This window comes from Syngnathus leptorhynchus, chromosome 1 (assembly GCF_054491065.1).
Source record: "Syngnathus leptorhynchus isolate UIUO chromosome 1, UIUO_Slep, whole genome shotgun sequence".
Taxonomy (NCBI): Eukaryota; Metazoa; Chordata; class Actinopteri; order Syngnathiformes; family Syngnathidae; genus Syngnathus; species Syngnathus leptorhynchus.
Genome location: NC_141195.1, coordinates 8,815,332 through 8,831,376, shown reverse-complemented (window position 1 = coordinate 8,831,376; position 16,045 = coordinate 8,815,332). Strand labels below are relative to the sequence as shown.

The 16,045-nt window shown below is 41.0% G+C and overlaps 3 protein-coding genes across 5 annotated transcripts; 1 reads left to right on the top strand and 2 right to left on the bottom strand.

Annotated features, from left to right (window-relative positions):
* Positions 1–203: 203 nt before the first annotated feature.
* On the bottom strand, positions 204–6,017 carry bin2a (bridging integrator 2a). 2 transcript variants are annotated; one of them, XM_085927396.1, is made up of 13 exons: positions 5,842–6,017; positions 4,036–4,131; positions 3,880–3,960; positions 3,709–3,763; positions 3,527–3,621; positions 3,220–3,315; positions 2,829–2,936; positions 2,657–2,742; positions 2,513–2,588; positions 2,353–2,435; positions 1,508–2,093; positions 1,114–1,166; positions 204–1,032 (listed from the first exon to the last, which is right to left on the bottom strand). In XM_085927396.1, the coding sequence occupies exons 2-12, from the start codon at positions 4,117–4,119 to the stop codon at positions 1,131–1,133; spliced, it is 1,386 nt and encodes a 461-aa protein (XP_085783522.1). In that variant the 5' UTR covers positions 4,120–4,131; positions 5,842–6,017; the 3' UTR covers positions 204–1,032; positions 1,114–1,130. The 2 variants fall into 2 exon arrangements, with proteins under 2 accessions (XP_085783522.1, XP_085783530.1); XM_085927404.1 differs by lacking the exon at positions 5,842–6,017 and adding an exon at positions 4,606–5,010.
* On the top strand, positions 4,641–7,738 carry LOC147061806 (uncharacterized). The gene is made up of 5 exons (XM_085927415.1): positions 4,641–4,886; positions 6,050–6,155; positions 6,408–6,514; positions 7,151–7,323; positions 7,393–7,738. Exons 1-5 carry the CDS (start codon positions 4,730–4,732, stop codon positions 7,669–7,671), a joined length of 822 nt encoding a protein of 273 aa, XP_085783541.1. The 5' UTR covers positions 4,641–4,729; the 3' UTR covers positions 7,672–7,738.
* Positions 7,739–8,261: 523 nt separating this feature from the next.
* racgap1 (Rac GTPase activating protein 1) lies at positions 8,262–15,575 on the bottom strand. Of its 2 annotated transcripts, none has more exons than XM_085923515.1 (17): positions 15,426–15,575; positions 14,245–14,346; positions 13,487–13,689; positions 13,237–13,379; positions 12,075–12,144; positions 11,934–11,987; positions 11,775–11,852; positions 11,513–11,630; positions 11,040–11,182; positions 10,693–10,857; positions 10,454–10,549; positions 10,171–10,369; positions 9,867–9,972; positions 9,658–9,790; positions 9,318–9,441; positions 9,146–9,245; positions 8,262–8,938 (listed from the first exon to the last, which is right to left on the bottom strand). In XM_085923515.1, the coding sequence occupies exons 2-17, from the start codon at positions 14,327–14,329 to the stop codon at positions 8,866–8,868; spliced, it is 1,890 nt and encodes a 629-aa protein (XP_085779641.1). In that variant the 5' UTR covers positions 14,330–14,346; positions 15,426–15,575; the 3' UTR covers positions 8,262–8,865. The 2 variants fall into 2 exon arrangements, with proteins under 2 accessions (XP_085779641.1, XP_085779650.1); XM_085923524.1 differs by lacking the exon at positions 15,426–15,575 and adding an exon at positions 14,689–15,084.
* Positions 15,576–16,045: the final 470 nt, after the last annotated feature.

Sequence of the window (16,045 nt, the reverse complement as noted above, 5' to 3'; positions counted from 1 at the left end):
TACTGCAAATAAGCCACTATAACAACATACACATTTAAAAAGTCACTCTGGACTTTCAAATCAACTCTTTTAGAAGTTAATAGGATGAGGAAGTACAATTTTCCGCCTAATTTTTACTGAACTTCATCCGAGGCATAGTTGCAAATTAGAAATGAGAGAAAAAATACAATGAAGACACCAAATTACAAGAGGATAATTTTTAATATTTTACTTGCGGCAGAAAGAATCATCAAACGGAAGCACGTGGCTAACGCTGCTAATAAACTTTGACAAGTGGGTTGATTTCTAGCCACAAAAACTTCTTTGAATCTAACCAAGTAGTGCACGATTGCACACAATCCATTAAAAAAAATGAAAAAAATAGCGGGATATATAGTACTTGTCATGAAGACCAGGGGTGACCTGGAGATGACTGGGCAAGGAGAGGGGTACGACCTTGTCTGGCCGCCAGCTCAACGCAGGCCCGCAGAAAAACAACTATTCACGATTTTGAGTCTCCAATGCATGTTTTGGGGATATGGGAGGAAGCTGGAGTAACTGGATAAAGTCCACACAAGCACAATGAGAATTTGCAAACTCACACAGGATGGGCGGTGAAGAAATTTGAACTCATGACCTCTCAACTGTGAGGCAGATATACTAAGCCCTCACCGATACCATGTTGCCCTAGCACATTCCATTTCAACTCAGTTCTTGCTTCTTTTTAATTTTACACCAATGATTATTATGTCCATCCATATACGAAGATTGGCAGATGTGCATTTCACAATAATTAATAAATTAGCAAACTACTTCTAGCCTTAGTTTAGTACTTCCTTGGAATTGTGAATCAACATCGACCTTAAAAACGGAGAAAAACAAGCACTAAAATATTACATTCTTACGATTGTGTCCGTGCCATGTGTCTAAAAAAAAAAAAAAAACAGACAAAACTATAAAAAGATGCTGAGAATGCGGGAGGGTGTTTGACAACAGATGTAGTCTTGTTGCTCCTTCCTCTGCAGCTGTTGGCTTCCATCTTATCACCATCAGCTGTTCATAACCACATTTAACATGAAAGTCAAGCAGACAAAATGGGTAAAACCCAGCTTGTTTACTGTGACAAGCACAAACCTTGAGGCATGGACTTGTTAGACATCTGTATTCTTGGAGCCTGCAGGAGGAACCTAAAAGCACAACCGTGGTATTGTTTAGAAGAAATAAAATACTAACAAGGAATTATCAGGGAGTGTGTGTGTGTGTGTGTGTGTGTGTGTGTGTGTGTGTGTGTGTGTGTGTGTGTGTGTGTGTGTGTGTGTGTGTTGGGGGGGGCATGATATGATATGGCAAGAATTGGCAACTGGTGGACCAGTTGCCGATTTTGAGTGGCCCCTTCTACAGGGACTTTATATTTTTTCCAAACAACTTAAAGAAGAAGACTGTATGTGAACTTGCTGTCCAAGGGAACAGCTTCTAATTTTGGACATGTTTTGTATGGACTGTGAGGTGTGTAAAGCAAACGTTAAACCTTGTCCAGTTCCTCAGTGTTCAATCCTGGAACTTCTCCGTTCTCCAGTCCGTTGGACTTGGGAGTATTGTGGCCGTCGCCCGAGTTGTTGACATGCAGTGAATCGCAGTCTCCTGCGGTCAACTGGAGCTCCAAACTCTCCGAGTCGCACGAGTTATTCAGCTCACTGCTGCTCTCGCTAGGTGGAGCATCTTCTTGCTTCTCTTCCGTTTGTGCGGGACTCTTTGTTTCAGATTCTTCTACCTGCAAACTCTTCTCCTTCTCTTCTTCCTCCTCTTCCCCATCGGTGTTTTCTTTTTCTGACTCGGGCTTGTCCGCAGCAACCACAAGATCCTCTTGGATGCAAAGATCATGGATTTCAATGTGGCTTGACCCCCTTGAGTCAGTGGTGGTCTTCAGTGGAGGCGACAGCGATGAGGCTGCGACAGCGCTGTTCTCTCTGGACAGACTACTATGGCGAGGTTTTTCTGGGGACCTGAAACTAAATCTCTGGCCACCTTTTGGACTGTAGCTCCTGTGGAACTCAGAGAAACTGGACTTCCAAGCTCTAGGGGACATCAGGGTTCGCCTCCTCAAGGAACCATACCTTCAACAATGAAAAAAATAATCAGTCAAAATGCAGCCATGGAAAATGCTAACTGATTTTGGGGCCAGCCCATTTGAAATCTCACACAGCAGTGACTTAATTTGACCATTTTGTGGTTAGCACATCTGACTTCTATGCAAACAATGTGCAAACAGTTGCTAGTCTGTGACAGTGTGAATATGAGTATGAATGGTTCTCTGCCTCGATAGTTATTTGACGTGCAATTGTATATGCTACCAAAAAAGTCAAATCAACTAACTTTTGCATTCCCTGGATGGCAAACACTTTGTCTGGATGTTGGGCCTGCAGTTCCTTCACCACATGGTGCAGATCCATGTTGAGCTAGGAGAGAGGATGTTTGGTTTTAAAATAAATATTTTCTTGTTTTGTTGTCATTTGTTGATGCTAATACAACACACCGTTCTCATTTCCTTGTAGAAGATGTCTCGTAAACTTGATATTGCAGAGAAGACGGCCACGTAGCATCCGATCCGGCTAAGATGCAAAAAGTAATGAGTATGATGGTATAGGAAGATGACTATGAGTAGAAATTTTAAAAGCACCTTTCGTGCAGCACAGGTAGCTCCGATTTCAGCTCATTATTGATTCCTTCATAGACAAATTTAGCACCATTCATCACTTCTTCTGCCTGCAAAAAAAGGGTCAAACGTTTATTTGATTTTTTTTCTGAAAAATTAGGTCAATTTACATTAAGTGTTTAATATTGAAGAGAACCTTGCTGATCTTGATGTCATCTCGCTTTTTGGCCATCTTCAGGGCCTCCAGGTGGTGACGGGCTGAGTCGTAGTCCACCAGTTTCCTCCCCCTCTTGGATATTTTCTCCTAAATAGTAACATGCGAATATCCATGTACTAGCCACTTTATTAGGTACATTCCCACAATCTAACATGCATCGAAATGTTTGCCTTTACCAACATAATATCATTGAATCTTGATTGACGCCATAAAAAATATATTAATTTAACATTATGTAATAAAAAATGGATCACAAATACAAATATGATCATGATAATCGAACGTGATTATCAGATTATACAGCTCTTATATGGGTGCTCCTTAGATTCGTGTTGTTGATATGGAGTGTCGTGTGTCTGTGTTAACCTACCTTGACATCTGGGAACTGACCCACATAAGACTCCATGGTCCGGACGGCTTGGTCCAACAGCTTCACCTCGTGGTCATTCCAGAGGAGGTTCTCCCCCTTAAAAGAAAAAAAACAATATGTAACATCTGATACAAAAAATTACAATTTGGAGAGGAGAAAAACATTAGCTCTATTTCTTCTGACTCAGCTCAACTCCGTAGAGAATCAGTCATTTACATATTAAAGATGATTTATTAAAAAAATAAAACTTAATGCATGTTAACGCAACAGTTCTTATATGAACAATTAGGCTAGTGTCAGTCATGACCTCCACCACAGCTCCAATATCTTCTTGTCCCACCCAGTCGCTTTCGTAAACATCGAACAAAGACTGCGAAAGACGTCTTGAGGCTTCTCGCATGTCTGGAGGGAGCAGAAGTGGTAATGTGAGATTAAAAAAAAAAAGACAATCTGTCATAGTGCATCAGTTAGACACAAAAAGGGACGCACCTCTGACTGCTTCAATGTAATTCCTCAAGTCTTTGTGTATTCTGTTGCCATCAGTCTGCCAGCAGATAAGTAAACACATAAATCAAGTACTGTGTCATCCCTCATTTGTTTGACATCCAAAACAAATTCGTTAGGTCACTGAATTATTTTTTCTCCATACTATATATTTACCTGTTGGTCATAGAAAAGTTGCACATAGTGTTCAAATTGATCATCTCTGGTCACTTCGGACTTCCCAAGCTTCTGCAGCACCTGCAAGAAAAACAAATCATTATAAACAACTGGCAATAATTGTCATTTTTAAATGTTGCCTTTTGAAATGTGTACCTTTTCTTTGCTTCTGCTCAGCTGTCTTTGGACTTTTTTGGTAAAGTCCCCAGTGCTGCCTTTAGGACTTGTGCGATCCGCCATTGCTTGACTTGTCTGAGTATGATATAAGAAGATTTTATTTTATTTTTATATGGTTCATGCCTGGACAGAAATCCCCTATTTTTCTTTTTGAAAATGTATACAGTATTGGAAATTTATCAGCGTTTTTTGTAGGCTATTTCAAGTACCCCCCCCCCCCCCCCATATATTTCAATGGGTGTCAATTGCATGCATTATACAAAATTGCGGCCCCGTCCATCATTCAAGTTGCCCATTACTGGAGTAGCAAAATTCAACATATTTTTTCAAAACAATAGCAAAATAATTCATTTTAAACTAGTTACAATCATATTAATATTTTAATTACTATTATGAAATGAAACACAAACTATAATTTGGAGGCCAAACAGGCCTCAGGTGTGTGACCAGAAAAAATACAACTTTATACCTCAAATCATATTGGGGGAAAAAGAAACTTTGCTTGACTCGACCCAGTATATTTCAATTCTAAAAAAAATATATGGTTACCTGTTGACTACGTTACCCACAACCCCTTGCGAAAAAATATCAACAACAAACATGGCTGCTCTGGACTATGACCAGTAAAAAAAAAATATTCCTCCCTCGGTAACCACGAAAGAGGAGTGGCCCCATGACAAAGTCTCCAGCTCCACAGTTGCTGGTCGACTTGAGTGACTTTATCATGGGGAGCACGGTGGCCAAATGTGCTGTCACCGACTTGGGCATCCAGTGGGCTGGTTGGGCGCTGGCGGCGGCGTTTAAAACCGAAAAGTTCTACGACTTGGCAGGTACAAACGAAACCAAAACTTGTTCATACCTGCGCAAACGTGAAATATCAACTGAGGCCGTGTTCGTTATTTAAACGGGCATTTTAATGTGTTGCTTAATTTGTTTTTGGATTCCGTAACTATGTTAATGGAGTCGGCGTGTTAATCGTATTAGAAATGCTGTTGTGAAACAGCCTTCTCAATGGATTGCATTGATGATGGGATAGAAAACATGGATGGAAGAAGCATTAGCAACATTTTGTAAGTTCAATCACAATTATTGATGAATTGATGAATAATTATTAATGGTAAGATAATATGTAATATAATGAGTGGGTAAATTATATCAAATATTTCCGATTCCTTTTTCCCCATTCACATCATTTCATTAGGATTTAAAGGCAGGAATGAAAGACGGAAAATGAGAGCCGAAATTTAAAAAAAAAAAATGTTTTAACCTGTCTATCCGTCCTGCTTGCTGGAAACAGGCAGCGTAAAAAAAAAATGACAGGGTGCCCTCGTTTTGCGACTTTTCAAAGTTACAAACGACGCGTAATCCACGAGTATGACTGTCATCACGCGGCACCGAATTTACTCTTTTCACTGGATTGAAAAAATAATAATAAAAATCAAAAAGATTCCCGTACTGCGATTCTGACATGACTACTGCGTACTTTAGTAGTAGTGTGGATCGGAGAGACCGATGACATGTTCAAACTTTGAGATAGATACGTCGCCGCGGTAAATTGCTTCCCAGGTTGACTTTCAATTGGAAAATAACATTTGAGAATGTGTCCGAAATGTTCGTCGACAGAGTTCTTCCAATGAACATAATGGGTAAAGGCAGTTTCCCAAAAAGAAGAGATCAGTGAAATGTTGTGGCTATGTGCAATTCAGATATGAACATCCTCAAAATGAGTTGACAGTTGAGAAGCACTGCTTAAGTCCATCGTTACGAGTTAATCTCTCGTCTTACCTTTCAATGCGGCCGTCGGATTTCACCTTGACACTTGAGTGTCACCCGTTCCTGTCACTTGTGGCCTCGCCACTGTGCTTCTAGGCGGCGTCACCCTTGAACCTTGGAACCAATTACCAGACGTTTCCTGCGTAAAAGATTGATGGAAACACGCCTTACTCGGCAGCGAGCCAGCCAATGTGTGATTCTTTGCTCGGATTTTTTTCAGGCTCTGGTACATTTATACTGCTCGCCCACCTAAGCCGTCTGTGGGGAGGGGCCGCCCATCTTCGGCAGGATGTTCAGACTGGGCTGGTGACGGCGTGGGGGCTCAGGTACGTTCCCTTGGCATGAGCCAGTTTTCACCTGGGGGCCATAATCAAATCAAGACAATGTGAGGATGCAACAGTCATCCATTTTATTCCTCGGCAGTTTGGTTTTGATCTCAGACACCTCACTCTTACTCTCAACGCAAGGAGGATGAAGTTCCAGCTTGGCCGCTGAGGTCAACTGAGAAACCCTAAAGTCGGGTTAATGAATAATATCTGGGTTAATGCGACTGGTGGTTAACAACACTTTTCCCGCAGGCTGGGTACATTCCTCTTCATGCGGATCTTGAAGGACGGCCAGGATCGAAGGTTTAACAATGTCCGAGACAGTCCAGGGACTTTCTTTGTTTACTGGACTATTCAAGGTATTTAATGCCGCTTGGGTGGTCTCCTTTAAAACGTTTTTTTATACAAATATGGCCTCAAATTATATACATATATACTGATCTATAATGGGTTGGAGGGAATTTCTGTGCACAGGAATTGCTGCATGGTTATAAAGGGTGCTCAAACAGGAAACATTCCTCTATAACACCCGGAACTGGAGTTCAGGGCAACATCGCCACAGAGGTCATCAAAAGTTCAAACATAAGCACTCGAAATTGGTCAAAATTAATTAAAACAATGGCCAAAGTCTTTAAACACTACATATAACACAATAAGCACACACACACACACACACACACACACACACACACACACACACACACACACACACACACACAAAACTTAACAATTTAAAATGGACGAACATTTTAAAAAGGAAATTCATTTAACTTTGACTAGTGGCTTCACCCACTGATGCTACAACATCCGTTTCACCACTTCCCCAAAAAAAAAAAAAAGTTCAGCCAAATTTACACTGCTGTGCACTTGCGTACGTTGCTGATTGTTTTTTTTTTCCCGGCTGCTCTTTTCCACACCCTCCTCAGACAGCCCATTACTGTAAGGACACTGTTTAAAAAAAAAAAAAAAATAAACCTTCTCTTTTTTTTTTCCAGCTGTGTGGGTATTTATGACTCTCCTGCCCACCCTCATGCTCAACAGTGAAAAGCGCAACACTCCTTTGGGAATGAGAGACTACGCCGGCTGGACCCTGTGGGGCATTGGCTTTGCCACAGAGACCATCGCCGACCGGCAGAAATGGATTTTCAAAGGCGACCCGGATAACGTGGTCAGTAAACCTGTTAATTACACACATCCAAGTCTGCGTTCATTAACAAGTAGTGTTTTCTGCCCTCAGGGGAAGTTCATCCAGAGTGGGCTGTGGGCTTACAGCAGACACCCCAATTATTTTGGAGAGATACTTCAGTGGTCAGGTCTATGGCTCTCAGCTTCATCGGTGATGCAAGGGTATCAGTACCTGAGCGTAGCGTCCCCTCTTTTTGTTTGGTTCCTGCTGCGCCATGTCAGTGGCATTCCCATACTGGAAAAGCAGGCCTTAAAGAAGTGGGGGTCGGACCCAAACTTCCAGAACTACCTCAAGAACACTCCTCTGCTGTGGCCATGGCCAAAGTTTTGATATTTCCATGTAGGAGAATATACAATCAATTTAATAAAATATATCCTTTCTGGAAAAATGTTTGACATTTTGTAACAGGAATTGTGCCATTATTTGACAATTAATTGGTTGATCAAGCTTTTGAAAATCTGTAGTGTATGCGGAAGGGCACAGGTCAAAACAAAAAGAGTGTTACTCTTATTTATATATTTTTTTTAGAATAGTTTACAAAAAGACTGATTCTGTTAAGTTCTTGCTGAGAATTTAGGTAACATCAAAAACAGTTTTTTATTCAGATGACTCAAATTGCAATAAATATAAACATGCAATAAATAAGCCTGGCACCACAGTAACAAAACCAATTCAAGACAGTCTTGTACCGTGGCTTCAATTCAATTCTGACAAACTGCAATTGGATCCCAACAGATCGTCTTATTTTCGATTATCTTCTATAACTCTGCTACAGCTATAATACTCAAATTATTATTTCTAACATCAACTGATCTGGTTAGTCATGTTGGACTGGTATTATTTTGAGCACAATTGTATATCTGTAATATATATATCAAACACATAATGCAAGTGTTAAATATAAAAAAAGGAGAAACACACATTTTTCAAAAAAGTATATTTTAACTATTTAAGCAAAACGTTACACAAAACACCACATTTCTCTAAAAGTGTACAACAAGCAATGGCAGCTAACCTAAACAGGCAGGTGTACCTTCGAATATGAAATGCCTAAAAAACACACTCTTCAACTTCTGAGTGACACATGAGTTGAAAAGCGATGGAACAAAAGAAACTTTCGCAAACCAGCTGTGAACACTTGCACATTACTAAAGAGTATGATTATGTTCTGTTTTGAATGTATGTTGTTACTTACGTATGATACCCAAAATAAACAAACAAATAACTCCGTGTCAATCAAAACCAAATATTGTAAAGACAGAATGTGTGATGCAGCTCTCATAGTTACTATACTGTCCAAGTGGTCAGAATGAGGCAGGTTGCTGTAGGTCCCTTTCCATATTTAAAACACACACACACATCTATCAAAAAGGTATACAAAACATTGTTCAGTCTGATTTTGAAGAGGAAGAAAAAAAAAGAGGCGATTTTGAAAACAGGTAAACCATCTTTTTGAGACGTGGAACATTAAACACAAACAATAAGTGTTGCAGGGGCAGAAAAAAAAAAAAAAAAAGATGTGGGTTACTTGAGGAGTGGCGATTGAAAGAACCTCCCTTGAGGGAGTGCAGCTGCGGACTTGCTCTTGCTGCCAAATCTTTAAAACACAACATCGCAACAATGAGGTCAGTTCAAAGGAAACCATTTACCAACTTGCAAATTCCGTGAAACACAGAATGGGAGGGAAAATTAAAAAAAAAAAAAAAAAAAAAAAAAAAAAAGAATTCACAACTTCTTTGAAACACTTTTTGGCCCACCCGCGCACACAAATCTGGGAAAGTAGAAATCCAATCAATCGCCTTACCTGGGTGTCAGCGTGGACTTGAAGCGCTGCGTCAGCGAGCTGGAGGACGGCGTTTTATTCATCTGCTGCTCCGGAGTGGTCAGGGGGCCGAGCAAGGTCACTGGAACAGAAGCAACGGTTCAAAGTAGGGCCTGGGACCAACCCTATTTTGGACAGACTGATGAATGCTCACCTCTATCTGGAGTGTAGCAGTTGGAGTTCTGGATGACCAGGTGATCAGAGCGCGGCTGCTCGTTTTCAGACTTTACAAACTGTGCCCAGTAACTAGCTGGCATGCTCAACAGACGTTCCACAACCTGAGCAGAGAGGAGTCAGTACTACTTCCAAGTATTGTGGGCCTCACTTCTCAGCAAGCTGATTAAGAAAACTCAACGAGCAAGAGGAAATTCCTTTGTATGTATTTATATCTTATGAGATGTTTGGTCTATGAGTGGACCTCAAAATGCTCCTTACGAAAGAAACTCTTGTCCAAGTTGTGATGAGCTGACAATGCAAACCTGCAAAGTACAAACCTTTGGTTGGCGTTTGGTATCATGTAGGATTGTCATGGGGTCCGGGTTGGGAACAGCATGACCCACGATTGTGGGACCAAACACCCGCGCCAAGTTAGAGATGGTCATCTTGGTGTCCAAACTCTCGGCCACTCTGAAATATGCATTCACAGACGCTGGGTAATGTGGACTTCAACACAAAAAGGAAGGTGTATCTGGCAGCTGCTAACCTCTGAAGGTGGAGGATCAAGAATGCCAAAGTGTCTCTGTTAGCATGTGGCAGAAGACTGACGGTTTGGTACATCAAGGCAATGCTGTTGTCATCATCGGAGGCCTCTGAGACAAATGGACACCAGAGAAGCAATTGTTACTTGAAGTTGAAGGAGACAACTGCAAATAAATGTCCATTTTGAACAATCCTCAAGATGGACGATTTATCTGATGAGTCGAATCACAATTGTATATTGATCTGTGTTTTGATGAGATGGATTCTAAAAAAATAAAATCGTGGAGGGGGTTGGCTCTACATATTACCGGCGGCTTCCATGAATTGACGATTCAGGTAAAAGGTGAGGAGAGGATCCTTGAGGTTGCGAAGGAAGTCCTTGAGGAGGCCGGTGATGGCGTGAATGTCGTCCACCTTGCTTAGCACAGGAACGGTTTTGCCGCGAAGAAACTTCTCTTTCAGATCCTTCACTGTGCGATCAGCACCGGACAGCCGGTACAGTCCAGTCTAAAAACAGGTGAGGGGTTCCTTATGATTGTTTCGTTTTTAGCTTGGATACATACGATCATGAGGAGAGAAAATGCCCCGTACCTCATGCAGTCCTCGTTGTTCAATCTCTCCAATGCAGAGGACCACGAGAGGGGGGATCTTTGGTGAAACGTCTGGGACGTAATCCGCAAGAACGCCCTGGAAACAAACAAGAAGATTCAAATGGCAATTTTGGAGCAATGTCAAAATGAAAGTATCTTAAGTCTGTTACATGAAACTATTTCTTCCCAATGTTGCATGGCAAGCTAAGCTAAACACCTGTGCGGTTTGCTCTGGCTCACCTCCCCAAATTTTACAGGTGTATTTCCGATGTTGGGGATGCACGGCAGTGGGCATCGGTCCCGACATTCCGGGTGGGCGACCACGCGGCAGTCGCAGCACCTCAAGGCGATCTTGCCAAATTTGATCCTCTTCCCGCAAGGCACGCAAGACTCTGGCTTGATGACCTAGGAAAGCCAAATGACGGGAGTGAAACGGAGATTGCTAGCTCGACGACAGATCAACGCCATCGGTACTCCAATGAGATTTTTTTTTTTTTTTCTTTTTAAGTCCAAGACAGACTTCTGCCACAAACACAAACTAATACTAGTTAAAAAAACACAATTGCTTCCAAAGCGTGTAGTCTTACCGTTTTGGAGACAAACTCATGCTGACGAACACTTTTGCTTTTCTGCGGCGTGCCGGGCTCATTTTTTTTCTCCACTTCCGGGTTGACAGGCTGCTTGAAAACATCCTCGGACGTGGCGGACTGCGAGTCCCACTCCATGGGAGCTGAAGCGGACACAGACGTGATTGAGCAACCATGTCTCCATAACAGCACACTCAACCAAATAAGGCAACAGTGGCTCGTGTTCAGTGTTCATTTGAGCGGAGGCCATTTGGTGAGGGAATACAGTCACGTTTATGAAGCTAGTCAAGTCAAGTCAAGTTTATTTGTATAGCCCTAAATCACAAGCAGTCTCAAAGGGCTTCACATAGACAATCAATTGACAATTATTCTCAAAGCATCCCCTGATCTTGGGCTCCCAAAAGGGCAAGGAAAAACTCAAAAACCCCGAAAGCTACAGAAAGACAAAATGTCGCAGTGAACCGCACATTTACCAGTGTTTCTCCTGCTACGAGTCCAGTAAGGAATGGTCTCGATGGTGGCAACTGCCTCAACGGGTCCGCCGTCTGCCGGGACGGTCACTTTGGTCGTGGTTACCAGGCTCTCGTTGGCCTGTCAGACAAACAAGAAGAGATACATACAACATAAAAGCCCAACATTAAGCATTGAGATGAGCATCATTTCGCTGAATAGCACTTATATCACAGTTGTATTAGTTGCTTCCATTTCATAAAAATAAATATATAAATAAATTACCCCCTCGTGCATGACAGTTGTTGATCGAGTTCTTTTGGAAACTCCTGAAGGGCCGTCCACGTGATGCCTTGATGAGCGCTAAAATGAACATGAAGATTACATAATGCCTGAGGTAAGCACATTTTGAGGAGAGGTACCGTACGGAAGGACTTGACATACCCTTTTTTGTCGCTTCCTCAGTCGCATTGGCCTCACAGTGGACGTGTCCCAGTCCTATTACGGGCCAAGCACAATTACATGTGACTTGATTGTTATGGGTGATGATAGATAGAGTTTAGGCATTCGATAAAAGGAGCTTACAAGAGAGTCGTCAGTTTTATCATAGCTGATATCTGACACGATTGAGCCAGATTCATCTATGGTGGTCAACCTAGACAAAGGAAAAAAAAAAAAAAAAAAAAGAAAGATAAAAGTTTAGGTTAAAAGGCAAAAACAGCGACAATGGTGAACGTGAGGAAGACGTTTGATTTGCCAGTGGAGTGGTTCTTGAAAATTGCATTGACTATACAAAGAGAATACAAACAAATATTTAAAAAATGAAATTTAGGATGAGCAATATTTTAACATTATTTATAAATAAGTATCCTAACTGGTGGACATAAGTGATGCTCCAAAAATACATTTGGATGGATAGAGAAGTATTTCAAACAACTGCTGTAGGATGTCCATCATCGTTTGACAGCGAAATATTCATGCCCGCATAAACACAGACAGCAGTTACATTGAAAAAAAAAAATATAGTGTCATTTTTGAAGATGCATTAGTATAATGACCTACTATCCTTATTTTTTTTTATGCTGGTGAAGTTTCACCTATTGATCAGATGCCCAAAACAAAAGTCATGCTGGGCCAGTAGATGGCAATGTAACTTTGTAAAGTAGTGTTACACAAGCTGCATATTTTTAGTTGTGTGACACTAAAGCAGTTTTATTTATGAACATTCTGCCTGGCATCAAAATCCATAAATTAGTTTCCGGCACCAACACTGAAGGTTAGCATAGGTTTTCTTATGTGTTTACTATTTATTATTTTACCTATGAAACATGTATTTGATGACCTATTTATTTACTACAATGTATAATCTTTATTTTACACTCTTGTGTCTCAATCCATCATAAATGTAGAGGGAAGATTTTTCTTTTTAACCTTCCATGCGCCAGAGCGACAAACACTGGCTACCTGCTTAGACGAGCGATTGTATGAAATCTGCTAGTATTTCCATCCAATGTTAATAAAAACAACAAACACACGAGCTGTTGGTTTGTCTTTCGAAAAGTACCATTTCGAGACTCATTTTCTAAATCTTTGTAAAGTCAGGCTGGGGTTCATAAATTAAATCGTAAAGCATCTGTCCATCTTCACTTAAAGCATTCTTGTATGAATGAGCCTGACATCCAAGCGTGTCACGATGCCCGAGGCGTCGAGACATTCTCGCCTGCAAACCGATGGGAAAGATTGTCACCTTCGACTGGTATTGACAGCGGCCGTTCCCTGGCCGTGCGTGTTGAGGAAGGCTAGAGCCGAGCGCTGCTCCGCACTCAACTGGATGCTGTTCGAAGAGCCCTCGCTTGTTAGAAGATCCCTTATCAACTGGATCTGGCGGTCCTGCACCCAACACGGACAGAACCACAGATTGTCAAATGAAACCATTCATCCACGCTCTTAAGACTAATTCCCAGTGCTCGCAAACAAATTCTCCACAGTCCACACACCAGTTTGTCACAGTCAGCCTCGGCCTTCTGCCGGCGACGAATCTCCACGTCCACTTGGTTGCGGGCATGCTTCAGTTTGACCTCCAAGGAAGATTTTTCAGTCTCTGCTTTGGTGAGAATCTCCTTGCAGGATTCGAGATTCTCCTCTGCCATCAGCCACTTGCGGCGGCAGTCTTCAAAGTTCTGAGCCATGAGAATGAAGCCTGGTGGCAAAACGAGTCATTTTTCTAAACATCTTTGAACTTCACAGAAGCGGGTGTGTGTCGGCAGTCTTTTATAACGCCATTAATTTTCTCCTTTATTTGAACTTTTCCAAACTTTTCATTACATTGCGACCAATATAAAATGTTGGGAGCTGATACAGAAGGGAATAAAATACAATATATGCATATATAATGCATAAAATATTTTTTTCAAATACATTTCAACGAGCGTCAATTTTCTTTGTGACATTCTTTGATGGAGAAGATCTTTGCTTATTGTTTTTGTGTGTGCCTGTTAATTAGTAGTTTGTTCTCAGCATCTTAGTAAACCTTCCCCATTTGTACTTTCACCCATTCTTGTTCTATCCGAGTTATGCTGAACACTTGGCACTGTTTGTGTTTTTGCATGGAAAATTGTCGACAATTGTAAAACATTGAGTCAGCAGACATCCAGTGCGATGCGCCAGAGCAAATTAATTGTTGCATTGGATATTGTCACATGTTCTATTTCTAGAGCAATAGATTGTGAAACTCCAAAAGAAAAATACAACTCACTGGGTTCCACGCCATCAGAGAGAACTTCAACCTGCGACCGCATTTTCTCATACAAACTCTGGAGGCTCAGCACAGCGTTCTCCATGGTATTTTGAGGGAAAGCTGGAAAAGAGCATGAGAAGAGATTGTTTTTCACACAAAAAAATTCAAAAAAAAAAAAATAAATAAATCAAGGCTTAGATAATATAATATAAAGACACTGATTATGAAATAATTCAAATTTAGGGCATTATACCATGACTATACAGGGCAAATGCTGATTCTGCCACCATCACCGAAAAAAAGGTTTAAAATCAAACCATGGGAACCACGTCGTGAGGATCCAATCTACATATAACATAGCAGTGATTTTCTTTCTAGTGTGAATTTTTAAGCACAGAACAGTTATTCTATTGCAAAAAAAAACACGTTTGCTGTGGTTAACTTGGAGAAAGGGTCACCAACCTTTTGCAACTGAAGAGGGAGCAACAGCAATGTCTAAATACTCTTATTGATACAAACATGCAATGAATAAAGACCTAGACAATGTTAAGTTCTCATAATAAAACATTAACAATTATTTCAAAATAAATTATAAACTATTTTTAAAGTAGTGGTCATCTTGCACTGGATCTGACGATAACAATTGAGCGCATTGGCTAAAAAAAGAAAACATTATTAGGAAACAACAATGTCCTATCACTGGTGAGTTGTTTTAAGAGAAGGCCTGCAGGCTACTCGTCTGGTGAGATGGTGCCCGCCATGTTGGTAACCTGTTTTTTAAAATAACGTCCCGTTGAGAAAGTCTGCTGGTAGAGGTAAGGTAGAAAATCGGGGTATTTTTTTTTTGGGGGGGGGGGCTAAATCACGATTCATGACTGCTTTGGATTGGAATATAAAAGAAAAATAACGCAGAGACAACATTACTGCTACGCATTCAAAGTAAACATCGAAAATACGTTTTTGGTGACGTTTTCCAATAGTTTAGAATGTCTACATTTCCGTTTATTTTTCACACTGACGACAAAAAGAATTCAAAGACTATAAAGTAAGCAACGGTTACGATCGTGAGTCAGACAGTGGACGCTCGCAACCGACCATTGTCAGCTGCTCAAACATACGCAAAACAAACAACCAAAAAAAGCCCATTACCTGCTGATCTTTTATTGCAATTATAGAAATATCTGAAGAAAAACACCCACCAGCGAGTTTGTAATCACACTGGTGCGACGATCTTCGAGTTTCCAAGAGACCAGCAACCACTTTGCCGTGCCGTCCGCTCGCCTCCTCTTGCAACAGCCGCGTGTAAATTTAAAATTTCACTCCTAGCCAATGAGCACCGAGCACTGTGCCACTTGATGGTTACGCCACGTCTAAAAAAAACCCGAACCGTTTCCGGTAAAAACCTTCAAATTTGAAGCATTTTCTAGAGAGCCATACTACCGAATGGGGGAAAACAGGACCACTAATCAAATACATAAGTGTCCTTTGACCTAGGCAGAGAACGTTATCAACCTATATGTTGTTGTTTTTTTTAAATATATTTAAAACGTGTTATATTTACAATCTCGTCCTGTGACCTAGACCACAGGTGTCAAAGTCAAGGCCTGGGGGCCAGATATGGTCATTTTATGTGGCCCCTGAAGACAAATGGTGCTTCATCTGTCAATACAAAAGTTACAAATTATCTTCACTTTTAAAAAATACCAAAATTGCTTGCAATTTTTTGCTACCATTGATCTTTTAAAAACAACAGTTTTTGCTCGTCTCCGGTTTCAAACTTACTTATTCATCAGATTGTTGATGGTCATAACGGCCCTCT

What these genes read in the sequence shown, in the direction of transcription:
- LOC147061806 (XM_085927415.1), top strand. Translation starts at nt 4,730, where the DNA reads ATGACAAAGTCTCCAGCTCCACAGTTGCTGGTCGACTTGAGTGACTTT. An exon ending in GTGACGGCGTGGGGGCTCAG is followed by an intron (nt 6,156 to 6,407) that starts GTACGTTCCCTT and finishes CTTTTCCCGCAG; the next exon opens with GCTGGGTACATTCCTCTTCA. An exon ending in AAGGCGACCCGGATAACGTG is followed by an intron (nt 7,324 to 7,392) that starts GTCAGTAAACCT and finishes TTCTGCCCTCAG; the next exon opens with GGGAAGTTCATCCAGAGTGG.
- bin2a (XM_085927396.1), bottom strand. Translation starts at nt 4,119, where the DNA reads ATGGCGGATCGCACAAGTCCTAAAGGCAGCACTGGGGACTTTACCAAA. An exon ending in GTCAGTTCCCAGATGTCAAG is followed by an intron (nt 2,937 to 3,219) that starts GTAGGTTAACAC and finishes GTTACTATTTAG; the next exon opens with GAGAAAATATCCAAGAGGGG. An exon ending in ATGACATCAAGATCAGCAAG is followed by an intron (nt 2,743 to 2,828) that starts GTTCTCTTCAAT and finishes CTTTTTTTGCAG; the next exon opens with GCAGAAGAAGTGATGAATGG.
- racgap1 (XM_085923515.1), bottom strand. Translation starts at nt 14,329, where the DNA reads ATGGAGAACGCTGTGCTGAGCCTCCAGAGTTTGTATGAGAAAATGCGG. An exon ending in ATAAAACTGACGACTCTCTT is followed by an intron (nt 11,988 to 12,074) that starts GTAAGCTCCTTT and finishes GGCCCGTAATAG; the next exon opens with GACTGGGACACGTCCACTGT. An exon ending in CACCTGTAAAATTTGGGGAG is followed by an intron (nt 10,550 to 10,692) that starts GTGAGCCAGAGC and finishes GTTTGTTTCCAG; the next exon opens with GGCGTTCTTGCGGATTACGT.